Below are 27,712 nucleotides of genomic sequence, written 5' to 3' on the forward strand. Positions count from 1 at the left end.
TATTTATTTTTGGTGTAGATGGACACACACAATGCATTTATTTTTATGTGGTGCTGAGGATCGAACCCGGGTCCTGCCCATGCTAGGAGAGCACGCTACTGCTGAGCCACAATCCCAGCCCCTGAAGAACATTCTTTTTCCTTCAAATACTCTTATAACCCTAAATTTCCTGTCACTGTATCATCTCTGTACCAACCAGGGAGTTTGCTCTATTGTAGTGACATTACACTTTCTTCTCTACTCCTACCCTTACATAATCAATCTCTCTCTCTCTCTCTCTCTCTCTCTCTCTCTCTCTCTTTCACACACACACACACACACACACACACACACACACACACACACACACAGCTTAGTGAAAGAATTTTGCTCAAATTTAGCCCATGAATCCCAATGGTCCCAAAAAAGAACAATGTACTGGAATACATGGATGGAAGTGATTCTGAGGGAGGTGATGTCTCCTTTTCCCTTTTCCCTTCTGAACATGGGGATGTACTAGAGTTCTCCTTGAGAGGACCCAGGGGTTAAGAGAAGAGGTGGGATGCAATTCCAGGGGCTAGAAACCAATGAATTATCTGACCTAGTGCTGCTTTAGGGTTTGAGGCTTAAACAAGAAAAGGATAGACCTTTAATGTCTGCATCATGTCCCCTAGTCCATAGGGATCAGACACTAGAAGGGACTTCTGGTAAGAGATTCCACCAAATAAGCTGAAACCTCAAACACTGGATGGACTAAAGAACTCAATTCATTCTTTCTCTACCAAACATTTTTAAGCACCTCCTGGTTTTCACACACAGTAGTGGGGATAAAAAGACACATAAGGAAAGTATCATTGTCCTCAAATTGTTCACAGTAAAATGGGAAAGGCAGGCATATTCATAAGGAAGTAGGCAGTTAATACTGCATTTGAAGTATATAGAAAGTATACAGTTGGCACTAAGAGATCAAGAGTGCTGGGTAGGGGGCTCCAGGAATGCAGCGTAGAAGACATGACCTTCTGGATCACCTCATCCAGAAAGGGTGATGTTTACCTGTGAATCAAAGGACTAGAGTTCACTAGACAGCAAGATATGAGAAGAAATTATGGATGGGAGAAGCTGCATGTGTAAAAAGTCAGGTAAGCACAAACAGCAGGGAGCAGTCAATTCAATATGGTGAGGAATGTGAGAGAAAGACTGGAGGGAATGTGAGGGATGGAGAGCAGGAACAGCCTGAGCACAAAAGAATGAAGTTTTTGTATGGCCTGCTGTGGCATTCAGTTTAAAATGTTTAAGCAAGATTTTGTCACCTATGTGAAAAGCAGACTGGGGGAGGGCATGGGGGAGGGCAGTGGAGGGAAGTTAGAGAGCCATGGGGAGAGCTCCTGTACTCCATAGTTCTCTGTGTGTTTAACATGATTTAATGTCATAGAAAATACCTCCTGAAAGATATTTTCTAAGAAATTTGTTTTCCAAGGAATTTGAACTCAACAGTGAGCCTATCTTTTTTTCTAACAAAAGCAACAGAAATCAGAACCATCGAGAAACTGGCAAGTGTTAAAACACTGGAAAGTGAATGTGGCCACAGCTCTTTCTTATTTGACCATAATCAACACAAATGTGGAGAGAAAACAAATCTGACAGCCAAGGGAAGAAAACACACAGTGGGTGTCTTTGCTTTCTCCCCAGGACACCTTTAGGACACAGAGCATTTGGAATAGCTTATTTGATGGTTGTGAAAATCTACCTGCCCTCCCCTCCCTCCCTCTCTCTCACACTCTCTCTCTCTCTGAATGCAATTAGAGATGAGAGCTTCGTTCACACTGAATCTAAAAATAGACGATGGCAGAGTTCACCGACTGACAGCTGCCTTCTCATACAGCAACCAGGAAAGGAAAGGGATGGCTAATTTAACTTAACAACTTCCAAAACAAACAGTGCAGAAGGAGCACAAGACAAAGAGAAAACACAAAGGTCAGCTCTTCAAAGGGCTGGAGGAGGAATGGGGGGGTCACTCTGTGGCAGTTTATTAGTCCTCCCAAAATTCTGATGAGACTGGTTAAGTACTCTGCCCAAATTTGCCCAGAATCCTTCAGGCAAGAACTCAGGTGGGTGGAGCTGCTACAAGAATCCAGGCAAGACCAGGCAGAAGGGCCAGGACTTTCCCTAACTTTTTCATACATCACCTGGACACCCAGAGCTAAGAGTCATACTGTCTTTCTAGATAAGATAAATGTAAACTGTTTTATTTTTTTTCTCCTCCTCCACCATATCTAAATTACATTCTACCTAGCCTGCGGCATTAAAAAAAGAAAGAAAGAAAACAGTGATCCAGAAAATAAACATGGATCATGCAGGGGGAGAGACCAGGTGTCTAAAAAGAGTGAACCAGTTCTTTTCTTTCTTCCCCTCAGTTCTAAAATGTTTTCAGTTTTCCTCTTCAGTCTGCCTTACCCAGGGAGGGGATTATGGTTAGGCTTCAAAAGAAACAAGGGAGTGTTGTGGACAGGAAGCAGATTGTCTCCGCAGCTCTCCCACAGATCTGTTGCTGGCTCTCAGGGCCACAGCCAGCCAGCGTCAGTTCAGTGCACCCCAGCAGTCCCTCACCACACTACCTCCATCGCCCGGTGACTAAGCTGTTTCAACAGCTGTGTTATTGCTGGAGTGAGGCCAGTATTATTCACACAGAGCATTTGTCTCATATGGCTTATGGGGAGAATTACTGCAGAATTTGGGGTTCTGTGGGCAAGTAAGGTCCTTCCTTGATTAATCATCTGGGGCATTTCCTAAAGTTCTGGTGGCAATGGGATACCATTCTGCTGCTACTCAGGCTTCTAGAAGATGGACAGATTCATAACATTACAAAGAGGACAAGAGAGGCATACGAATGTGAGGGAAAGGAGCATTATGGACAAGCATGACCCTTGGTTGAGCCATGGAAGATCTCTATTGCCCCTTCCTTGATGAAAGCTACCCACATCAACAGGAGTGGTAAGAAGGACTTCCTTTCCATTCTTCCATTCCCTGTCTTTCCCTTGAAATCCTTTCTCTGCACTTGCAGCTAATGTTAGCAACTCTTTGCCTCTGCTGACCTCTCCAGGCATCTCTCCACAGTCTTGCCCCTTAGCACCATCTGGGGCAGCATCCTGCCATGCACACCTTCCTTAGCCTGGGACTTCCCTTTCGTGCCATTTATGTCCATATCACTCATGGATGTTCATGTCAATTGCTCAGCAAGTGGGTCCTGGTGGCTTGTCATCTCCTCTGCTACTCCACATTCCTAGCATCTGACTCCACATTGAGTGCGGGAGGTAGGTGCTCCATTACTCACAGTTGAATAAATCAACCCACACTCCCTTATGTTGAGGGGTGACAGGAGACAGGAAAAGGTGTTTCCTGTGGGCGGAGGGAATTTCTATTTCTAGTCCAGCTCAATCTGCTTTCAAGAGCATTATTAGGGATGCTGAAAGGTCAGAAAATAATCCAAAGAATTAATCAATGGGATGGCACTGAATTAAAAAGCTTCTGCATGGCAAAGGAAATAAGAGCATGAAGAGAGAACATGCAGAATGGGAGAAAATCTTTGCCAGCAACTTTTCTGACAGAGGATTAATATCCAGAATATATAAAGAACTCAAAAACAAAAAACCAAAAAGAAACCCAGTCAAGAAATGGGCAAATGGGCTAAACAGATACTTCCAAAAGAAGAAATACAAGTGGCTTGCAAATATATGAAAAAAAATGTTTAACATCTCTAGCAATCAAGGAAAGGCAAACAACACTGAGATTTCATCTTACTCCAGGTAGAATGGCAATAATACAAATAATAAGTGCTAGAGAGGATGTGGTGGGGGGGATGATACTTTTACACTGTTGGTGAGATTACAAATTAGTACAACCACTATGGAAATCAATATGGAAGTTCCTCAGCAGACTATAAATGGAACCATTGTGTGATCCAGCTATTAGCATTTGTCCTAAGGAATTAAAGTCATCATGCTATACTGTATACGGATACCCATGTTTATAGCAGCACAATTCATAACAGCCAAGCTATGGAACTAGCCTAGGTGCCCATCAACTGATGAATGGTTGTAGCATATGTACGCAATGGAGTTTTGTTCAGCCATAAGAAAGAATGAAATTATATCACTTGGTAGGAAAATAGGTGGAACTTGAAAGCATTGTGAAGTGAAATAAGCCAACGTCAGAAAATCAAGGGTCATATGCAGAATCTAGAGAGTAAAAAGGGAAAAGAGGGGGATCTCCTGAAAATAGAAGGGGACAAAGGGGAGGAGGATGGGAGACACTAGAGGATGGAATTGACCGAATTATATTGTTATATTATGTGCTGGTGTGAGGCTGTAACAACAAATTCCACTATTATATATAATTATGATGCACCAATAAAAATTATAAAGCATTCAAAAAGAAAAAAAAAAAAGGAGCCCAATTACTGCTGTCCCTTCTAAGTTCTCACCAGGCACCAGCAGATACCACTTTTTGATATTGAATTGACCTGAGAAATGTGTGTTCTTATAAAGGCAGCATGGAATTCATTTAATTTATTTATTTACTATTTTGGAATTTTAAAAATAAATGAAACAATGATTCTTAGAAACCTGCCTTTTTGAGTGCTTACTAAGTGGAGACGTTTTCACCCTTACAGATGCCTGGCAGATAAAAACAATCATGGGCAATCTCACAACAAGGAAACAAGACCGGTGGTCAGACTGCTAAAGTCTGAAAGAGACTAGTGGATTTGGTGGATTCACAGCTCTAGCTTATGTCAGTGAGTCACGTGTTAGGAGAACTGCTGCTCCCTCTAGGAAGGCAGTTATTCATTGTACAAGGTAAGTCACTTTACACACTGTGTTCTTTCACTGAGTGTTGAAGTTGGATCCTGTGCTGATGAAAGTTCCTTCTTATTCTAATATCTTAGGAAAGTAGAAATCAAAACAACAGCAGCTGTCTAATTGCCTTCTCTATCTTTAAGGCACTGGGGCAAAAACAAAGAACTGTAAACCATTCCTGCCCTCAGGACACCTACAAAGGCCTTGGAGTGATAAGGGACAAGAATTTGAAGTTAACAGTTAACAAATGCAAAAGTCCCACAGCACCAGGTACCTATCAGTACTTGAGGAAAAAAAAAAAAAAACAAAACTTTGTCATGACTATAAAAAGAGAAAAGTGAATTTCAACAGCCCCCCTCCCCTCAACCCCCAGAATATATTTCTGCTGTTGGCAAGGAAAGAAGAGAGGAGATAGAAAGTGCATGCAGGAAGAGCCACCTACTAGAAGGGATCCCGTCTGTCTCATGGAAAAGCTTTGTTTCTGACAAGTTTCGAAGAGGAAAAAGTAGGCTAGAACAAGCTTTTTATTTCCAACCCACCTTTTCTTCCTTCCCATGAATGAGGAGGGGATACAAATGAGAGCAGGCAGCCAGGGAGAAAAATAATATGGCTGGTGGATCCTGACCTCTTGGATTCCTGCCAACAGAGAAGCCCGAGAGGCAACATTTAATTGTGGAAAAACCAGCCTGGCTCTCCTCTTATCTTTTTTCCTCTGTGACTTAAACCCACAATTACTGGCAACCCCTGGATTCCGAGTCACTCAGCTGGTGGTGGCGCAGTGGCTGTGTCTGTAGCTAAAAAGCAACAGGGAGTGGGATTTTACCTGCCCTGAAGCCAACCCAGGGAGAACATGGCCCTAACCCAGGTTTAGCACTGCTCCCATTAAAAAGTTCACAGATGCCCTCCCATCAGAACACCTCCAAGTGAGAAGTCCAGATAAGAAAAAAGTAATGTGATTTCCAGCTGCTGTATAATTCAAAGGACAAGCGATGAGTCTCCAATCCTGAATTCTACCATTTCATTTCAACACTAGATATGTGATTCTCAATTCCTCTTAAGGATTAAACTTCCAATTTCTTAGTTTGGCCATTAAGGCAACTCACTGATGGGGCCCCTCTGTCTCTCGGGAGCTTGGATTTTCTCTCCAATACGGACACTCATCTGTAGCCTAATAAATGGGTTCGCTTTGCAGACAATGTGTTATTTTGCAGCATTTCATGGTGGAAAAACATGGGTCCTAGTCCTGACTTTCTCACCTGAAAATCAGGTGACTTTGGACAAGTCACCTTTCATTTCAGTCTGCAGAGCTTTAAAATTTGTTCTCCAATAATGACCTCATAGAGAACAGGAGAGTTAACCTTGAACATCAATCATTGAGCATGCGTAAAAGATGCATTACAAAGGTTTCTTCCCTCAACCTGAATGCCTTTGCTTGAGTTTTTATCTTCATCCAGAAATGTTCCCATGTCCTCACTCATGTCTTATTCTTTCCTTCTAGTTTGTCTCCAAAACATCTCTTCTCCCACTTGCTTTATTACTCTAATTTCAAAACAGCTTACATGTTAATATGTTTACAGTCAAATATAACTAAATCATGACCCATGGGCACATTTTCCTAAGGAATTTCTCTAGTATTTTAAGATGTTCTTCAATTGCTTAATTGATCACAACACATAATTTGGAACTCATGCGGCATACCTAAACTATGAATGTGGAACTTCTACCTTTGGATTTAAAACTGAGTTCTATGGATAAGCTACAGGGCTTAGGATGAAATTATCTCACCTAAACTAAATGTATGAATAAGGCCTATGCACATTTTTCTCCCAGGTTTAAAGTCCTTGACCTGAAATTAATAACCACTATCTTGAAGTAAAGAAGGACTGTGACCAGCATCTACCTGAGCCTTGTTCTGAATACTTAGCCCTGCCACATGTTTCTGGGCTTTGGATGCTCTCTCTAGAGCTTTCTATTCAAGTCCAAAAATAATAACTACTCTTTTTGACTGAACATATACTATGTGCCAAGCACTTACAAGGTAACAGCTTTACATGTATTATTTCCAGTTTGATTCTTATAACCACTCTCTATAGGTAGCACTACTATTATCTCTATTCTGTAGATGAAGAAATGGGAGTTCACTGAAGTTTTAAAAACTTGCTTGCCAAAGGTCACATTATCTGTCAGTAGTAGGTCAAGGATTCAGCTCAAACCCTCTGGTTTGAAGTACTTAATCTCATGCTGTCATTGTTGCTCCAAGTTCCTTCAGTTCCCAGAACAAAATAAGGCTGCCTTTGGATTGTTTGTTTGCCTTTGCATAATATCACAAATTCCTACATCACCTTTAAAACTCTATCCTTCAAGACTCAACTCAAAAATTACCTTTCTAGTGAGTTCATCATTTCTACTCTGTGTTCATAGAATACTTTGGGCACTGAAGGCATTAGACATATTGGTACAATTTTTTTTTTCTTTCTCTCTGAACTAGACTGTGGGCTCCTAGCTAATTATTCTGAAAATATCTTGAGTATTGACTGTGCCTAGGACAATGCTAAGTATGGGGACATAAAGATGAACAACATGCTGTTCCTGCACTCAAAAAATTCACTCTTGCAGGACAGAGAGAACAAAGAAGGGCAATAGCATTTTTTGAAACTATATTATAAGGGATAAGCGTTTATCTTTCTTTCTTAAATCCTAAGCAACATGCTAGCCTGAAGAAGTCCAATAAGTAACAATGGAATGAATGAATGAGGTTGGCAAAGGGGCTGAAGATGCAGGGACTTTTAAATTAAAGACCTACCATCCCATTATGAAAACTCTTTGAGATTATTTATATACTGACTCACCTAAAAAATGTTTCCTGTGTTGGTGTCTATGATACATTTTTTAATGTCAGACTAAAAATACACTTCCAGTACACCAACCCTGTCTGCCTACCCAAGGACTAGAAATGAACACAAGGTATCACACCACAGAATAAAAATACAAAAATGTCACTCATTCCAACTCCAACTCTAAGGCTCATCCAATAAAGAAGCATCGAATCTCACTGAGCAGGGTCTTCTCAACAGGCTGACATTTGAAAGTGTCTAAAGTCACTTATTTACAAAACCAAAGGGATACTTAGAACATTTTATAAAGCCAAAGAATCTTGAGCAAGTCCTGGACTCTGAGCATCAGAGAGTTAAAACAGATGGGAACTTGGGGGTCACCTAGGCTAATTTCCCACTAAAAACAGGAAACCAGTTCCATAGCACTATCCCTAGACCCATGTAGAATCAAGTCTTAAAATCAAACACACTTATAACCCCTCTACTGCTCAGTTAGGAGTCTTTAGATAATCCTTTAACCTCTCCTATCTTCAGCTTTTTCATTTGGCCACAGAAAATTATTAACAAGATAAGAAGAAATAAAAATAAATTCTTCATCTGAGATTGGTTGGTTGCAAGCAACAGGATTTCACCTTTCTAGCTTAAGCAGAAATTAGCTAGAAGAATACTGGAGTATCTCAGGAAAGGCAAGGGCAGAATGTGCTGATGAGCTTGCAGCCATGCACACACAGAAAGCTGTCGGAGTAAAGTCATCTTCTGTGGTCCATCATAATTATGCCACATAGTCCTTCATCCCCACTTCCTTCTTTGCATCTGATTTCTCTCTGCCAGGCAACTTTCTCTGCCATTCTGTGCATATGGGAACTATGGCTGCCCTGGTGGGCCTCAGGACTGACCAGTTTAAGTGCTGATGGAAGTGGAGCATGAATTATTGAATCGAAATTTCTTACAAGAGAGAATGTGATTGATTCCCCTTGGGCAAGGGCCCATCCCTAGTCTGATTGATCAGCTGTGGCTGGAGACTGATCACATAGCTAGCTTGCCGGCTCAGTATGGGTGATAGAACAATCAGGGAAAAGTTGAGCAAGTTCTTCAAGAAAAGGGCATGAGCCAGAGCCAAAGCCAACAACTGGCAACAGAGACAACCACTAACATCTCTGGCACAGAAGTATTTTGTAAGGAAAGTACCACCCAGTCAAGCTATCATGGTCATCTAACGATCCCCATCAGTCACCTTCTGCTTGACCATCATTAGTGGCCGGGTTCTCACAACTTGTGGAGACCACCTTTTCATTGCTGAACACCTCCAACTATTAGAACTCTTGTCTATGTGACAGCAACTTTAAGATACTAAATTTAAACAGTTGCAATCTTCCCCCAAATCTTACCTTTCATGAAGGCATAATCTCACTTGTTAGGTCAGGCCTGGGCTTTTCTTTGAAGTCCTAATATGAATAACAATCAAAGCCAGAAAGAGATTTGTTGGACAACTGTTTGAAAAAACAACCTACTACTTTCGCTAGTAGAATTCTGCCTTGCCTAATAAAGGATTTTCGTACCCTTATCTAACTTCCTTTTGCTTTGAAAAGCATAACCCAGAAAATAATTTTAATTCCTTTTTTTTCTTAACCAAAATAAAGGTGTGATTTCCTCATAAAAGAAACTCACATTAGCTATGTTATATGATTGGCTGGCATTTAAATATAGAAAAGAAGACTCAAAGTTAGAAGTTGAGGTAGAAACACAAATGCATTTTCTATATAGTAGGGGTTACCATTACACAATCTGCTGCTGGTGGCTGCTCTGCTGTTCACATTATGAACGGCAATGATGTCACTAGGTTTCTATTTTTAGTAACCAGGGTATACTTGTTATGGATGCAAAGAGAATCTCCTCTTTTATGTTCTAAACTCAGAGCAGGAAATGAGACAGGTGGGTGATCTGCAGCTGTGGCACTATAAACAGGACCAACCTACCACCTAGTCTAATTTCTAGACTGCACCACATTCCCTGAAGTACAGATTGGGAGGTTTTTAAAAACTGAAAAAATGCCATTTTAGAAAGACCAGTACAACTTCTATCCAAGAATATGAGACTGCTGTTTGGTAGAAGACTAGCTGACCTGTACTACCTAGAGCCAGCCCCCATCTGCACTCTTAATGTACAACCAGGAGATCCTGCTCTGGCTCCAGCCAACTGTGCCACGGTGGGCAAGTATCACTCCCTGAGATAAAAGGTTTCTTTATCTGGTAAATTAAAGGACTGGTCCTTTAACTTGGGCCAATCATTCATTTGCAAACCTGACAAAAGCCATAAACACTCTTACTCCAACAATGAGTATAAAAAAAATAGGACCAAATTTTTATATAGAACATCAGGGGGCTTATATAGCTCTGAACTCCACCTGTTGAACTGCCTGAAGATTACAAGCTCAAGAGCCCTGTAACATTTCTGCCAGTGCTCAATAAGACAGTTGATGTTTGCTAATTATTTCTAGACTGCTCAACATTATAAATGAGTGTTAAGATGAGATCTACCTTATGTAATCTATTTCCTAATGTAAAATTGATCAACAAGCCAATGGCTGACTGGAAAGAGTGGGAGAGATTGGATATACCAAACTATAAACATTACAGACCAGATGTCCCTTATCCAAAATGCTTGGGAGCAGAAGTATTTTGAGATATATATAAAATGTTTTGTATGTTCATAAGGAGATATGAGGATGGGACCCAAGTATAAACATGAAATTCATTTATGTTTCACATACACCTTATACCAGAGCCTAAGGTCATTTCAGTCAATACTTTTAGTTACCTGTGTATTAATTGGGATTAAAAAAAAAAAGGTCTGGTGCAAAACTCTCCACTTACAGTGTCATGTTGGCACTCAGAACTAAGTTTTGGATTTTGCATCATTTCTGATTTAAAATTTTCAGATCAGGGAAACTCAGGCTGTAATAAAAAATCCTGGAAAGATTTTGGAGGAGCTCTACTCTGCTTCTAGATTTAATTTCTTCATTTTTAAATAGATAATATAAAATCATTGAGCCAGACAGAGGTTCATAGTGATGCTAATAGACAGGGAGCTCTGTAGTGAGTTTGTCTAAGTAATGTGCTTACAATAATCACACCCAGTGAAAACAAAGCCAAAGGTTCCCAAGAGCCTACCAATACCAACATGTTCACAATGGTCAGTTACAAAGGAAGAACTGTACTCATGTGCTAGAAGATTCCCTCAAGGGAAAGATAATCCATGAGTGAGAGAGAACAAACATGTCCCTAATCTTCTGTATCCAAGGTTAAACATCAGTCTTTCCCATGATGTTAATTTCTTTCCATCTCAAGTCAATAAGACTGACACATACCAAGAAATCCTAGGTGCTAACCTTGGCTTGCAGGATGGGGGATTCACAATTTTATAGGAATCAAGAGATTAGTCATGAATCCCATCTTGAACCCTGGCAACCACCTTCCCTTTTACCTAATCCTGAAAAATATCCTATTCCATTTAAGTCTCTGAGATCCTTCTGGTATATTTTGAGCTTTTTCAGCTTATCTTTTTGGGGAGGATAGGACAGGAGAGCAGAAGAAGAAGCTGATGTTTTTTTATTTCTGCCTGTTGACTCTGACTGTGGTAGCATGAAGAAATTTAAATGTAAGTTTTAAAATCTTGTGATATTGGCCTATGATGAAAATGATCCAATTAGAAATATATCTTATAAACAGAAACTGTAAGAGGCTCATGAATCAATCCCTCTTTGAGGTGGAGTGGAAGTAAAGGCTAGGAGAGTGAACTCAGGATTGCTTTTCTGTAGTTACTAAAGCATGGAAATCCAGTTGAGTGACACTCCAGATGACCTGCTCCATCATAGTAGTACAGTTCCCCAGGTGTATGTCATTCCATATCCATAAAGTTCTCCCAGAAGCATTAATAAACACAGAATTAAGAAGCTTGGCTAAAGGCCAAAAATTACTTCCCGAAGGGATTCCTTGGCTTCCCTTCTTCTACAAACTCACCCCATCTTAGATAATGTGAGTTTATTTTTAAAAATCAATAGATTATTTCTTTTTTCTTTTATGATGGTCTTCCCTTGATATCTATCTAACGCTCCATGACCAAGGCACAATCACGGGACACTTGGTCATCTAACTTTAAAACATTTTGGTTAATTTTAATGTCATTCTAATTATTTTTTTCACTAGAAATGCTTTCGGTTTGGAGAAAGAAAAATCACTTGCCACTTACAAAAATAATTCTACTGCTTCATTTAGTCATTCACAGTTACAAGAGACTGATACTGGATTGTAGTATCCAGCCCAGGGCTCAAGGCAAAACAGAATGCTTTCATTATGTAAGAACAGAATATGCCTGGCTTTGCCACCCATCACTTACCAGTATTTCTTTAGCCCAAGGGATTTTTAAACCCTTGAAAATTCCAAATTTTCTGTTCAAAACAGGTCCCTCTGTCTTGAAGCTTTCTCCCTATGACTCCATTCTTCTATTTCTACCTATGTGGAAAGAGCATCAGATCCCACTGGTTGAAGGGCTGAGTCCCACAAAAACCACCCCACTTCAGATACCAGGAGCAAGCACAGATTGTGGCCAATGTGAGGTATGTGACCTTTGGCCAACAATCCAGATTCCCAAGACCCTCTCCTTGGGTTGGACTAATTTGCTAGAGAATGGGACCCAAAGAAACACTTTACTTACCACTTACCAGTTTATTATAAAGGATATTACAGAGGCCAGGATTTTTAAATCTTGTTCCCACAGGGCCTAAACAGGATTTCATACAACAACAGGAACCTCTTCCAAGGGTGAGGCCCGTTGTTGGATACTGGAGATCAAGTCAAACCTCAGCCCCTTTCCTCCGCCAGGAGCCTGGAGGATAGGGCTGAAAGTCCCAACCCTCTATAATATATACTTTTTTCAAATGCATATTACTTTTTTGCATGATATGTACTCTCAAATATAATACACACATCACTTATATAAATTACCCTATATTGCCACTGCTGTCTTCCCAAAGGTACCAGCCTGAGTAAATTCTAGAATTTATCAAACAATGACCAGTTTTTATTGGGTGAGTGAATGCTTTTCTAGATATCTAAGCTTTTGTTCAAATCTCAGATCCTAGCTAAATCACCTTCAAATTGAATGATTAAAAATAATAAACATTTAGCCCCAAATAATCATAAGTTATTTAAAATATGTAGTCCTTAGATTATATTATCTGTTTGATGACCCTTCAAAGGCAGGTAAAAACTCTTGACCAGCATATATGGGAAGTCCCAGCTTTAATTCACAGCCCAAATATGATATCTCCTCTCATCGTTTGAAATTTAAATTCATTTCATAGACTGACTGGAAAAGTTTGTTTTTCTAATTAAAGAGGTCCATTCCTGACTTCTTGCATGTGAGGTAATATCATTACAACTGAATCTTTGATAAACAGGAAGCCATTCACATATAAAAAGATCTTGTTTCTCACACTCCCCGAAACTCTTTTCTCATGTCTCATTTCTTGCTGTCAGAAAGGAATCCAAGTAATGGTAAAATATAAAAGTGAACAGGCAATCTCATGCATTCTTAACACAGAATCAGAAGAAAACTCAGACTTGTCTTAAGTATTATTATAATTAAAATATCTATATTCATACATTTATATCTATCAATGAAAAAAGACAATATCATTTTTCTGTCATTATAACAAAATAACAAAATACCCATAGCTTGGTACTTTAGAAAAAAAAAGAGGGTTATTTACTTCACAGTTTAGAAGAATGAGTCCATGACTGGGCAACCCCATCTCTTTAGCCCCTGGTGAGGAAACCATTGGCTACATCCCAATATGGTGGAAAAACCAAAAAGGAAATAGGTATGTACAGAAGAGATACATGGTAAGACAGGAAATCAGAGGGAATCAGGAGCCAGGCTCACTCTCTTTATAATTTGTTTCCATGGGGTCTAATATTAATGTAATGATTTCATAAGAATTACATTAATCTCCTCCAAGGGTGACGTCCCCAATGATATCACTCCCTACTAGGCCCCACCTCTTAAAGGTTCTACTACCTCTCAATACCCTACACAAGGAACCAAGCTTCCAACACATGAATATTCAAACTATACCTAATCTATAGCAAAGATAGTATGTATTTTGGAGCCTGAAGACATATTTGAGGGAGTAAAAAAAATAAGATATTCAAATTTCATTTACGTATAGAAATATTTTAGTGAAAGCCTCACCACCATGGGAAATTTGTTATTTAGGTTTAACATTTGCTGAGAAGTAATTCATCTATAAAATTATTAATTTAGAATTATTTCCTAGTTTCTTGTTTGGGATAAATGCTCAATACTTGAATTTAAAATCATTTTATTGATACATTTAAGCTGATAATTGTGAATACTGAACTTTCAATACATTTCAAATGAGCTGGGAGAATTCTGAAATATCTAATGCATTTATAGTGAACTGGTAAAAAATGATATAGAAAAAGTACTTATTTTATACTATCAGTGAAGTATCTATAAAAATACAATTCTAGTTATAAAAAATTTCACTAAACATACTTAAGAACTTTTTTCCCAACTTTGGTGGTATAATTAAATTTTAGAAATGTATCATCAACTTCTAAAATTTCACATGAACTCACCTGAGGCTCTAGATTATTTTACTAACTGATGCCAAATTCTAAAACTGAATTATAGGCCAGTCATTTTAAAAAATGCAAAAGGCAGAATGACAAAATCCTCCAATATTTTCTTCACAATCTGAAAGCAGAACATGCTGCAAAATGCCTTCCTAAGAGTTAAACTTGGCTCTCAACAGTAGCCTGTCAGAGCAACAGGTGGCTGGAAAGTAGAACACATGACCTCAGGGTCAATTCTGAAATCTTAACCACAATTTTATTAGTATAAGCAATATATGAACAACTGGGCCCAGAATCAATGTGTCAGTGTTAATGATTACTGAAATGTTATTTAAATAACAAAACCCTTATTTCAGATTAGGAAGGGGCAAGCACCTCAATCTTTATGTTCGTATTTTGGCAGAATGATACAATCCAAGAAATGTTTTCATCACAAAGCTGTGAGTTATGTAAATGTAAACAACACACAAGCCTCCCACTGGGAGGTCACCATTTAACAAGGAGTCCTAGAAAATAAGTCAGTAGTGAGCACTGAGGTTGACAGAGTGGACATCACAAGCCAGTGATGAGGGGTGTTGGAGGAAGATGAAGGGTACCTAGGAGGGAATGGAGGAGGGAAATATAGAAAATACTTGGGAAGGCTCCAGGGGCACGTGAGAGTTAGGATGTCTTGAAGGATGAGTGGGTTTTCAATTGGAAGCCCTTCATTTATGGGAAGGAGGTTGTTGACAAATGAGGTAGGGCTGGGGTGTGACTCAGTGGGGAGTACTTGCTGAGTACCTGGAAGCCCTGGACCACGTTTTGATCCCTTGCACTGCAGGAAAAAAAAGAGAAAAGAAAAAGGAAGAGAGCGCTAAGGTCACTATAATCAAAGCTGTGCAAGGGGATACTCTCTGAACATGGTCGAGGACACAGTCGGTATGTCCAGGTCAACAGTGAGAGAGAAGACCAGAATAGAAGGGCGCTGAATGCCGAGTCTTATTTGATAGTTATTAAGGTTGTCTTGTACAGAGTAATGATAAAATTAAAGTTATGTTTCTTTTATAATCTCACTAACCAAAATATAGAAATTAAAATTGGTAAAGGGGATGAACTTCAGGAATGATCATTATAATAGTTACTTTTATTTTATTCTTTAATTTTTAAATAATATTACTAATAACGTTACATAAATTAATTTATTCCTTAAGGTGACTTGGTTAATTGGAAATTATCATCCATATTTTATAGATGACAAAATTGGCTCAGAGAGGTTCTGTAACTTGCAGGGACTTAGACCTTTTGCTGTGGGACTCCTGAGACCATTCTCTTAAAATGTATATTCTACTACTCTACCTTGTTATTGAGACATAAATCAGGGAACATATTTCAAATAAAACCTTGTTTCCTTTGAAAAGTACACATTCAGGTGGACAGCATCTCAGAAGGTTCTCCATGAGCCCATCTGGATTTCATGCCTTGTTAATCACTCTCTAGAGTGTGGGACGGCCTAACCAGTTCTTCTCTAACCAACAGAGTATAGCAGAAATGATGGTATGTCACTTCCAAGACTGAATGACCTCTCCTGGAACATACTCCTCATATTCTCCTGGGTGGGAGTCCCTGAAGGAGGACAGCTGCCATGCTGCCAGGCAGCCCCAAGGAGAGTCCCACACGGGAAGGAATAGGAGCCTACCAACAACCAATGGTGAGTGCAAAAGCAGATCCCCCCACCCAATAGAGCCTGCGAGCCTTCTGATGAGACCACAGACTAGGACAACAGCTTGACCACAGCCTCAAGTGGAAGGTTGGGCCAGAGACTCTCAATTGAAGCTGTGTGTATCTTCCTGATCCCCGTTAAGTGTAGAGATAATAAATACTTACTGATTTTGAGCTCCTAAATTTTGGCTAATTTGTTACCCAGCACAAATAGAGCCAGTAGATAGCAATTATTTTAATTATTACAGAATAAACATTTTCCTTTATACTTGAAGCTAGGCATCTAAGAGATTATACCTAAAATAAACCACAAGCAACCACCCCAGGTAACAGAACACTGTGTCATCGACCTTTTTCATCAGGCAATCTACCTGTCTTGTCCTCCTAGAATTCCTGTTACAGCCCTTGTTCTTCTTTTACTGAAGATATTTTGGGGACTAGGAATACTAAATCCAAAACCTTAAGGTTTGCAAAATCATTAAAAGACTCATCCTATGACACACTGCTTCCTTCCCAAAGCTAACACACTGTAGTGCATAATCCTTTTATTAAAGTACCTACACATTCTTTCTCATTCATAGTTTTATTGTCTTTTTTCCAGACAACCTCTTCCCTACTCCCTTACAAAAGTCATGTCTTATACAATCTTATATTCTTGGTACCTAGCACTTGCCATATAGTTGGGACTTTGAGCGAGTCAACAGATAAGAAACGGGAACGTGGGAAACAATGGTTGAATGCTCTGGGTTCTTGTGTTAGTCTGGGACTTCCTATTGGCCATTTCCTCCTATCTAGAATGCTCTTTTACTCACTTCCAAACTCAAGGCCATCTGTTTACAGGCTTCTCAAGACTCTCACCTGGAGTATGTCTGCTCACCTGCATGCACCATTGCCCCCACAGACAAACAGCCTGCCCTTTCCTTGCACTAAAGCCTTTTCTTTATGTTGCTACAGCCTCCCAGGATATACCTTGGTCAGAGCACCCAGCACACATACTGTCATAATTGGTTGTTTGTCATTTCCACTTTACCATAGCCCCTTGAAGAACAGCATCCCCATTTGTGCCTGCATGTCCAGCCATCAGGGCAGTGTCTGGCCATGGTGGACCCTCAAGAACAGTTTGAAAAGGTAAATGAGAGATTGAAGGAATGGGAAAAAGAAAACTGCATTCTAGAAAAGTATCTCAGCATAATGTACTCATTTCAGATAAGATGTCAATCAGGTACATAAATTGCTCTAATTCCTAAACAGTGTAAACTGTATGTAACTGCATATCAAGATTACTGTTGATATAGAGAATCGTAATTTGAAAAAGTGCTTCAATTTATGGATAGGCCCAGGTAGAGCAATTTTCTTTTTCTTTATTTTAATTAATTAATTTATTTATTTATTTTATCAGGGATTGGACTCAGGGGCACTCGACCACTGAGCCACATCCCCAGCCCTATTTTGTATATTTAGAGACAGGGTCTCACTGAGTTGCTTAGCATCTCACTTTTGCTGAGGCTGGTTTTACACTTGCTACCCTTCTGCCTCAGCCTTCTAAGCGGCTGGGATTATAGGCGTGTGCCACTGCACCCAGCCAGAGCAATTTTCAACACACCTTTTCTCTTTGCCTTGCATCCCTAATCCTATTTCAGTAAAAAAATGTTTTCTTCCTTTTCAACCTAAGATTCCCTACACCATCCCCAGATACCAAACATGTCTCAGTCTTCCATAAATCACTCAACTATCTCTTCCCCACAAAATGTTTATGTATCCCATGCTCTCAGAGTCTTGAAATGCAACAGAACTAAAAAGATAAGCTATTTTAGTGGGAAATGGGGCTCATGGAATGGCTTCCCCACTTTGATAGTGATCTTTTTCTAAGGCCATGGCTTTACTCAAAGCCCTGTGGGAAAATGCCACTTAAAAACAAAGGACCTTTCCAAAGCCCTCCAGTCACTCTGTGTGGGTGAGTTCTCTCCTGGCACCAGAAAGGTGAGGAAGCTGCAAGTTAGGACAGCTTTCTGAGTTAGGACCCTAGATCTTTCATTTTGTGATCTTTTGATATTGGGCAACCTCCCCAGTGCCTAAATGAGATAATAATAGGGCCTATCTCAAGGACTCAATGGGGAAATTCAGTGCATCAATATAGGTGAAGTGCTCAGAAAGGGCCTCGAAGCAATTAGCAGACAATGATTACCAGCTGCTGCTATAATCATCATCTTCATCATCATCATCATCATCATCATCATGATGTTACTGTTATGAGGGGAATTCCCAAAGGGCTGGAGGAGAGTGCACTTACTGATCTGGTTGTTCAGCTTGAAGGCGATGTCCAGTTGTAGTATAAACAGCATGAATTGGAACCAAGGACTCATCTCCATGGAGGGGAGGGGAATGTGGACAGAAAACACAATATCATTGGCTTCAATTTCCCTTGGAATTGCTTCTTCGATGTCTCGGATCTTATCACACTGATTGGGTCCCCAGGGCATTAGCCATTTTGTCTTGTGATGGTTCTTACGGACGTCCACACATTTCACTGACATGTAAGACACCGCTGTGGTGGGCCCTGGAGCTGAAAAGACAATGGTTTTCTGTTTTAGAAGACAAATATATTGAAGAGACCATTTCTAGTTAATGTTCTTTCCACTTCTGTCTTCTCTCCGGGTTTTGTACAGACTTCTACAACCTGAGATCAGTAATTCCTAGAAATCTCCCAAATCCAGGTGAGGTTCCTTCATTTACTTCCATAAGGGCATAAAAGCATCCCCAACAGCCCCCACTATGTTTTCAATCACTGGCATTTTTTTTTAATTTTTTATTGTTGGTTATTCAAAACATTACATAGTTCTTGATATATCATATTTCACCCTTTGATTCAAGTGGGTTATGAGCTCCCATTTTTACCCCATATACAGATTGCAGAATCACATCAGTTACACATCCATTGATTTACATATTGCCATACTAGTGTCTGTTGTGTTCTGCTGCCTTTCCTATCCTCTACTATCCCCCCTCCCCTCCCCTCCCCTCCCCTCTTCTCTCTCTGCCCCCTCTACTGACATTCATTTGTCCCCCTTGTATTATTTTTCCCTTTCCCCTCACTTCCTCTTGTATGTACTTTTGTATAACCCTGAGGGTCTCCTTCCATTTCCATGCAATTTCCCTTCTCTCTCCCTTTCCCTCCCACCTCTCATCCCTGTTTAATGTTAATCTTCTTCTCATGCTCTTCGACCCTACTCTGTTCTTAGTTACTCTCCTTATATCAAAGAAGACATTTGGCATTTGTTTTTTAGGGATTGGCTAGCTTCACTTAGCATAATCTGCTCTAATGCCATCCATTTCCCTGTAAATTCTATGATTTTGTCATTTTTTAATGCAGAGTAATACTCCATTGTGTATAAATGCCACATTTTTTTTATCCATTCATCTATTGAAGGGCATCTAGGTTGGTTCCACAGTCTTGCTATTGTGAATTGTGCTGCTATGAACATCGATGTAGCAGTGTCCCTGTAGCATGCTCTTTTTAGGTCTTTAGGGAATAGACCGAGAAGGGGAATAGCTGGGTCAAATGGTGGCTCCATTCCCAGCTTTCCAAGAAATCTCCATACTGCTTTCCAAATTGGCTGCACCAATTTGCAGTCCCACCAGCAATGTACAAGTGTACCCTTTTCCCCACATCCTCGCCAGCACTTGTTGTTGTTTGACTTCATAATGGCTGCCAATCTTACTGGAGTGAGATGGTATCTTAGGGTGGTTTTGATTTGCATTTCTCTGACTGCTAGAGATGGTGAGCATTTTTTCATGTACATGTTGACTCATTGTATGTCCTCCTCTGAGAAATGTCTGTTCAGGTCCTTGGCCCATTTGTTGATTGGGTTGTTTGTTATTTTATTGTCTAATTTTTTGAGTTCTTTGTATACTCTGGATATTAGGGCTCTATCTGAAGTGTGAGGAGTAAAGATTTGTTCCCAGGATGTAGGCTCCCTATTTACCTCTCTTATTGTTTCTTTTGCTGAGAAAACAATCACTGGCATTTAAAGAATACATTTGTAAGCAATCTAATACAGTCACCTCCTCACTCCAAACCAATGTCACCAAAAACCAAGGTAGCATATGATAAATAACGCCAGGTGTGTTACCAATCTGGTGTCAATTCCACGCTGTACCATTTCTAGCTATGCCACCACTATTCACATAGGGATTACTAACCTGTCTGTATAATTGTCCTGTCTATTTTTAAAGGGGAAAACACACAAAGAGCATAAAATTGATATTAGCTATTATAATTTTTTTAAAAAAAGTTTTTGTAGTTGTAGATGGACAGAATGCTTTTATTTTATTTGTATATGGTGTGGCAAGCACTCGGCCCCAGCCCCATTGTAAACATTTTTTCATATAATTAAAAAATTTTAATTACTGGTTGTAAAATAGTCAACCACTATTTTATACTAACTATTCCTTTATCCATTTGTAAAAGCTATCTATAAATAAGAATAATTATAATTTCTTGTTAATAATTTCTTCTAACTTTTCTATCTGCTATCTAAATTTGTTCATGGCATACTTCAATACATAAAAGTTCCACATTTTACAAAGAATCCCTCTTTTCCTTTATAATTTTGTTCATGTTTTTGTATTCAGAGATTAACTTCTTTATCTCTAAATGCAATAAATAGCCACCTGTATTGACTTCTAGTTGCTTTTTACAATTTAGTTATTTTTAAATATTTAAGCAGTTAGACTATATGGAATTTGCTTTGACATAAGGCATGGTGTGAGGTCTGTTTTTTTCCATGTATTAGACTACCAATTTGTGGGCTAGCTCAATATCATTTTGAATCTTATAGGATTGATGGTTATGATTAGAATCAATATTTGCTAGAGTAACTATTCTCCCCAACTCATTTCAAATTTATATATTTTTGTATTCAATTTATAAATTGATGTGGGCATAATCAGTATCCTCTCCCATTATTATTTTTTTTTTAATATTTAGTGGTCAATGAATCTTTATTTTTATTTATTTATAGGAGGTGCTGAGAATCTAACCCTCACACATGCTAAGCAAGCACTCTACCACTGCGCTATGACCCCAACCCCCAACCAACATTTGGTTTTCCCATCCAAACAATACTTGCTTCTCCATTATCTGGAATCCGGTTTTGGATTTTCTTGAAAATATGTCATAGTTTTCTTCATGTGGGTCCTGAGAGTATAGCATAATTTAAAAATATATCCATAAATTTTCCCTGAAATGTGATAGTGGAAGAAAAACATAAAAAACCTTGGCTTATGTATGTAGTTTAAATGTACTTAATTCTGTGCCTCTGATATTTGTCACACTTATGTTTGTAGATCTTTTCTCAGCAGAAATTATCTCTTATTTAATAGAATAAGAGACAATAACTAGAGGACTATATAAAACAAAAGGACAATCTTATTAAGAGGCAAAAATGTGTCTTATCAATATTCTGCTCTACTTCTAATGCTCAAATCCATATATTTCTATCCCAAAATATCTATCCCGAAGTTAAATTCTGAGTAGTAAAATGTTATGTGTGCAGAAAGTTGGGCTAAAGATAATTGAAACTTAATAGGACAACTCATCACTTCCAAAATACAGCTGAAAATCTATTAATGCAGCAGGTTGAACATGCAACAGGGAGTCCACACTAACTCATACTGGGGAAGTTTTTCTTCAGAACTCAAAACTGTACCACGAGGATGTTTTTACATCTAACCATCTTAAATCCATCATCTTCTCATCAGTAGAAACATGAGTCAATCAAACTTTGGTTATCCTGACTCAGCTAAAGAACCCCTGACATTAGAAAGACCAAATGGCACATTTTACTGGACCCTTTTTAATGTGGTTGGAAAAATAAACAGTGAGACAAAAGTCATGAATTCATGAATTCTATTTTTGGTGAACATACTCAAACTGACTATGTCTTGCAGAAAATAGTTACTACATTTTAATTTCTATTCTACCAAAATGAACATTTTTCATTTCTTTCTCCCCCCACTTTGAAAAACAAGTCTCTCACTCCTCAGACCAAAATGAAAAATAACTACCCGGGTTCCTCAGCTAAGCTCCAAAACCACATTCCAAACTGAACAACAGAGAAGCTGAACACTTGACCCGAACAGAGGCTGCATTTTTAATGGCCTCAGTGAACACTGCCTGTGTGGCAGCCTGCATTATTTTCATTCTTTCACTAGTCTGGTGTTTTTGCCATAAAGAAAAAAATCCCAGGAACACTAATATTTTCATAGAGATCATGGCAATGAACTTGGAGAAGCCTCAAGTGCATCATAAGCCAGACTGAGAGAATGACAAATATTTTTCTTCACTTGAATAAATTAGTCCTCCAGTCCAGTTTTTCTCCTAGTTTTAAAAAAAAAAGTCTTTACTTTTTGCATGACTTAAAAATCTGAAGATAATTCAACATTTTCAATTTTTCTAATAGTGCTCAAAAGAAAAAAAATGCACGTATTGTTTGAGCAAGTAAACAGGCATCATAATTCAAACATGGACGATTAGTGTTCCTCCAATAATATCTTTTTAATTCAACTTCCTTCTGCAACTAAAAGTGAATTCCCAGGTATTTCTTTATGTAGAAAGCATTTCAAGTAAACAAAACTCAAAGCTTATGTTTCATAGCTGGTGGCCTACCAATAGAAGATGTTTTCATTAGTTGTAGCTAAAACTGTGAACACACCAACCGTAAAACTGTGTCCAATATCAAAAGAAGTTTGATCTGGCCTTAAAGTTTTTTAAGTGATTTTATTGTAAGAAAAAGGAAAGAAATGCAGGAAGGTGAAATTACTGCAACCTTTGAACAAGCCACAATCAACTGAGAGCTATTTGTAATGAAGGCCTTACTTAGTCACTAGTGTGGTTCTAGGGATTAATAGAGTTTGTGTATTTAAGAAGGGGCTGGATGGATTCAGGTCAACAAACTGAGTCATGTTTGCTCAGGTGAAAGCTAAAAATAACTACCCCTTGGTATTCCTAGGATAGTAATACAGGATTGCCCAGCTGCCTCAGCACACATTATAAATGTCCCCTCTCCCATCTACAGCATACAATTTAACTGAAAGTAAGAGAACCAAGAGTTAACTTCTACATTAATATAATTTTGTAGACAGAGCAATTTGGCCAATAATGAGTGTGTCTGGTCACCATGAATTAGTTAACTTATGGTAGGCTAAGACAGCACTGAGGGTATGCACGGAAGTTAGAAAATCACAAGTTACTCTGAAAATGCTGGCGCTCCCTGAGCTCAGTTCTCATGACCATGTCAAACAGGCCATTTTTTTTTTTCTTTCCTTCTCTGTATTTCAGCTCAATATTTTTTGGCCTCCACTTTTCCATTACAGTACTCAAAACTAGAAAATGTGATACTATGCAACATTTAACTTAAAAGTGATATGAAATCAGTAAGACTTCTGAGAAATTCAGAGATGTATGAAGATGTGCACAGACCCAACTTGACACCTCTTTGACGATTCAGCTGACTCTCAATTACAAATGTTGCTACTTTCACTGTGTCTTGAGTACCTACCTACTAAGTGTTAGATGCTGATAGGTATTGGAGCGAACTTATTGGACACCAGTGGTGTGGTACATAAAAATAATGAAGAAGATGAGCAATTAATAAACACTTATAGAAAAAATAGAATTGTGGAAAACACTGTTTTTAATATGATACTACCTGAGAAAGGGCAACAAGGGGTATTTGGGAACAAAGGGGAAATGAATATACTAGAATGAGACAAAAATTCCAGTCATCATTACAGTGTAACTCTGAGTAAAAATGTAAGTGAACAATGACTAAACCTATACTTCTTTTGGAAGAATATTCATTGACTCCAGGCAGCTTCCTGTTATCTCAAATGGCTATCCAGTCTACAAATTACTATCTAGCCAACCACTACCGTTTTTCATGCTCAAAGGTGAGTCAACCTCAAATCATTAGCTCCTACTCTCTCCAGAACCCACAATTTAAAAAGTTGGACAGAGACAAGACTCGGTTGCCTCCTAGAAAACTTAAAATAAAACTAAAACAACTCACTAACATGACACATGGTCTCCATTGAAGCCAACACAGACTATTTATTTCTTTTGCTTTATCATAAGTAACAAAGATGCTTTAGCATTTATCTAGCAGTATTACCATTGTGCAGGCTCTGTGCTAACTAAAGATAGAGACAAATGACAGTCCCAGACGCCAAGCTGCTCACTGTCTAGTGTGGGAGGCTGAGAAGTCGGCAGAGAATTACATCCTGATTGAAAATGGCTCTGGCAGGGTTTACACAGGATGCTTTGGTTGTAAAAGGAGTTCGGGGTGGCTTGCATGACCTAAACTTGAAAGAGGGCAAGGGTCAGCTGAGGGAGGAAGGGGACCGCCTAGTAGGGAAGGCTCTGAGGAAGGGCACGTGCCTGGGCACAGGAACCATGTTTTCTGCAGATGCCTGCATCTGAGTATTGAATGTCAAATAGAGGTCATTTAACAGTCAAAAGAAGGACCACCTCTCCTATCCTTGTCTGGTTTTTGCTCCTTGCTTTTTCCAACCAGTGGCACAGCTCTACCAGAGTGCCCTGGTTTCTACTACCAATAGTCTGCCTTCTGCTTTCTAGAGCACCATAAAGAGGGAATGGCATGTGACCCACATTTAACAAAGGATTTTTATTTGGGGGGATGTCTCCTTTTAAGGCACCTATCCCAGAACTATAGCTACCCACAGGCCAGGGGGAGATCTGCTGGGAGAAGGGGGAGCGAAGGGTGGTCTGGGTGGGAGTGGAAAATCTCCACCTCCTATTCTCCAACCGGCCCCTAGAGAGCCTTTGAAGTCTCAATCATCAGGTAATAACAGCCTTCCCCTAAATTAGAGGAAGAATGTCTGCCTGCTACAAAGATGATATGTAAAGATTAATCTGCTCTGGGATACAAGGGTAAGGAATGTGGAGAACAGACTAGTTTGGAAGGGTAATTCATGTTTACGAGCATTAATAAACACAACCCTGCAATTAAAAAAAAAAAAAGTAATGACTCTAGGTAAAATGGTCGAGGATTTAAGAAATCTTTTAAAGAATTATTTTTAAGTTAGCATTTAGCTGACAAAGATGGCAGCAAAACATTAATTTAAAAACATACAATTGCTAGAAGATACTTTCTTCTAATGAGCCACAGAAGGCTGATTTAACTTTTGAACCTAGTCTCAGTTAAAAATCTATCACTATCTCTGTACCCACAAAATGCAAATGATTTATTTATCTGTTTTTATAATTCATTTTATTTATTCTCAACCTTGTTTGACAGAAAACTGGGGGCTTCTAGAAGTAAATGTTACCCTTAATTAAAGAAATAATAATTGGGGATGATTTAAAAGAATAGAATTAATGGGGAATTATTTGGCCTATTTCTGCATCTTTGAAAGTAGAAAACAAAAGTAACATCCAGATATTGTAAGCCTCCAAAACTTCCACCTGAACTATGAAACCAAGTGGCTCCATGTCTATAGCCAGTGCCTGAATATAAAGAGAATTTGTAAAAAGTTAATAAAAAAAGTATATGCCCAAATTGGATCTAAGCTTTGCTTATCTGAATATTTATGCTTCCTTAATGCAATGGGTACTTAGGTTTTTGGACAATTCCAGAGTTTGCTTAGGAAGTTTCAATGTGCAGCAAGGTAGGAGAGGTAAACCCGGAGACAGGGAGTATATGTGACAGAGTTGAAAGAGACTAAATGAGCTTGTGTTATCTATGCAACTACAATTTTTATTCAAATGTCCCCCCAAGGCAGTCATTGAGCATAAGTGAATCTTCAGCTTAATTTAGAAATTATTTTTTAAACGTTCCATTGAGTTCCCTCAGACATTCCTCATGCCTTTCTTAAACTCAAAAGCCTTAATCCTGGTTAAAAAAGGAAGCATGTGGCATAGACTGCCACTTAAATAGTGGCCAGATCACATTTTCTGATTGAGTTGTGAGGTCTCAGACGAGTAATGATTCCTTGAATCATTTCTGGATGTCGTTCATCCAGGAGCAATTTCTAAAATGATTCCCTAGTGTCCTCCATAGCATGTATCTAAATTATAGAACATCTCATTAAAATGATGGCTTCAAAATTACAGCTAAAGAAACAGCAAATAATTATGTTAACCAGACTTGGTACTTAGGAATGAACTGACTCAGTCTGTTAATTCCTTGATTGAAATTGCTCTCAAGTATTAATGGTCAGACACACATTCTGCCTTTGTCACATACTTTTGAGGATGAAATTCTCCTACAGTTTAACCTTATTGATTAAACATTATACTAGATTACTGAAGGAAATATTATTTCACAATTCAGTCTCAGTTACTGAAAACTCTTTAAGTGTGTCTACAGGGACTAAACCTGGAGAAGCAATTTCTGGAATTATAGTAGTTCTGTCCTCACATGTGAAAACAGGGTACACTAAGTGAAATGCAATTCATTCTTGCCAGCAATTTTTCAGCAAGTCATTAATTATGTTCACATCTGTTCTAGGAAAGCTAATGTTTCTCAATACAGCAGTATATTCCTCTACGCTAAACTACTACCACCAAAACACACACACGCTCGCTCCCCCTGTGGAGAGCTGAATGCAAAGTAATATATACTGTACACACAAAAGTGAAGCACATACTTAAAAATAGTTCCCTATGACATAAATTTGTGAATAAGTGACATATACATTTTGAAAACAAATTCTTCAGAAACTGTAGCAAAACTTGTGTAATCCATCCTGACTTAAAAAAAACATTGAAAAAACTATTACATTTAGATCTTAGGCAGAAGAGGATTTTAAATGGTTGGCCTGCAACCTCAATGTTTGTGAAACCCAAGATGTAACAACTTTGAAGAATAGAAGAATTCCTTTATATTTGTCAGAATCTACACAGCAAACAAGCAGCACCACTTGGCTTATATTATTTGCCTGGCTTGGATCCCATGGAATTGAGAAGCATTGGAACCAACGGGGAAAAGAAGTGAGAGTGCTTGAGGACACTGAGCCAAAGTCTTACATAGTATTTGAAATGCTGCGTTAAACATGAAATAATTTTAGGCTCAAGATTGGTGCCAGTTTTTTTTTTTCTTTTTGAAAAAAATAATAAAATGCCCATAAAGGATCCTGCCAGAGGTTTACCATCTAAAATCTGCCAAACATTAGATGTGCTAATGGGAGTAGCAATTCAGTGGCCTGAATTCAGATGAAAAAACTGACCCTCACCTTTGGTGTCCAGCAATAAAGGGAGGCTAGATCAAGAAGCCTCATAGAAGTACATCATATTACTAATTTTAAACTCTATCCCTGAAAAATGCTTGAAATTACTGTTTCTCCACTCTAGAAATATTCAGAACAGCAAAAATTAAATACACATGAAGTAAACACAAAAGGCTTCCACAGAAAAACCAAATGGCTCATCCAATAACTGTTGCTCATTGCCCATTTTACTGTATTTTTGACTAAATTTTTGACTTTGTGCCAGTGCTTCAAAATCAGCAACCTTTCAGCCAAAAAGCTGTGTGGAATGTAGCCAGGCCACCTATGGAAAGTGAATGATAGCATCTCACAATTTACTACCCAGGACTATGATCTCATAAGCCCAGCATGGCGGGCACAACAGCCTGTGTGTAGGAATTTCCTGGAGCCCCCCCCCCCCCCC

The 27,712-nt window shown here is 38.9% G+C and overlaps 1 protein-coding gene across 1 annotated transcript in view; it reads right to left on the reverse strand.

Moving 5' to 3' along the window:
• The window catches only part of Wls (Wnt ligand secretion mediator), a 102,703-nt gene that overhangs the window by 48,200 nt on the left and 26,791 nt on the right, over nt 1-27,712 (reverse strand). The window contains exon 2 of the mRNA XM_015490494.2: nt 18,314-18,586. Within this exon, the coding sequence (XP_015345980.1) occupies nt 18,314-18,586 (273 nt within the window). The remainder of the gene's footprint in view (nt 1-18,313; nt 18,587-27,712) is intronic.

This window comes from Marmota marmota, unplaced genomic scaffold (genome assembly GCF_001458135.2).
Source record: "Marmota marmota marmota unplaced genomic scaffold, marMar, whole genome shotgun sequence".
Classification (NCBI taxonomy): Eukaryota; Metazoa; Chordata; class Mammalia; order Rodentia; family Sciuridae; genus Marmota; species Marmota marmota.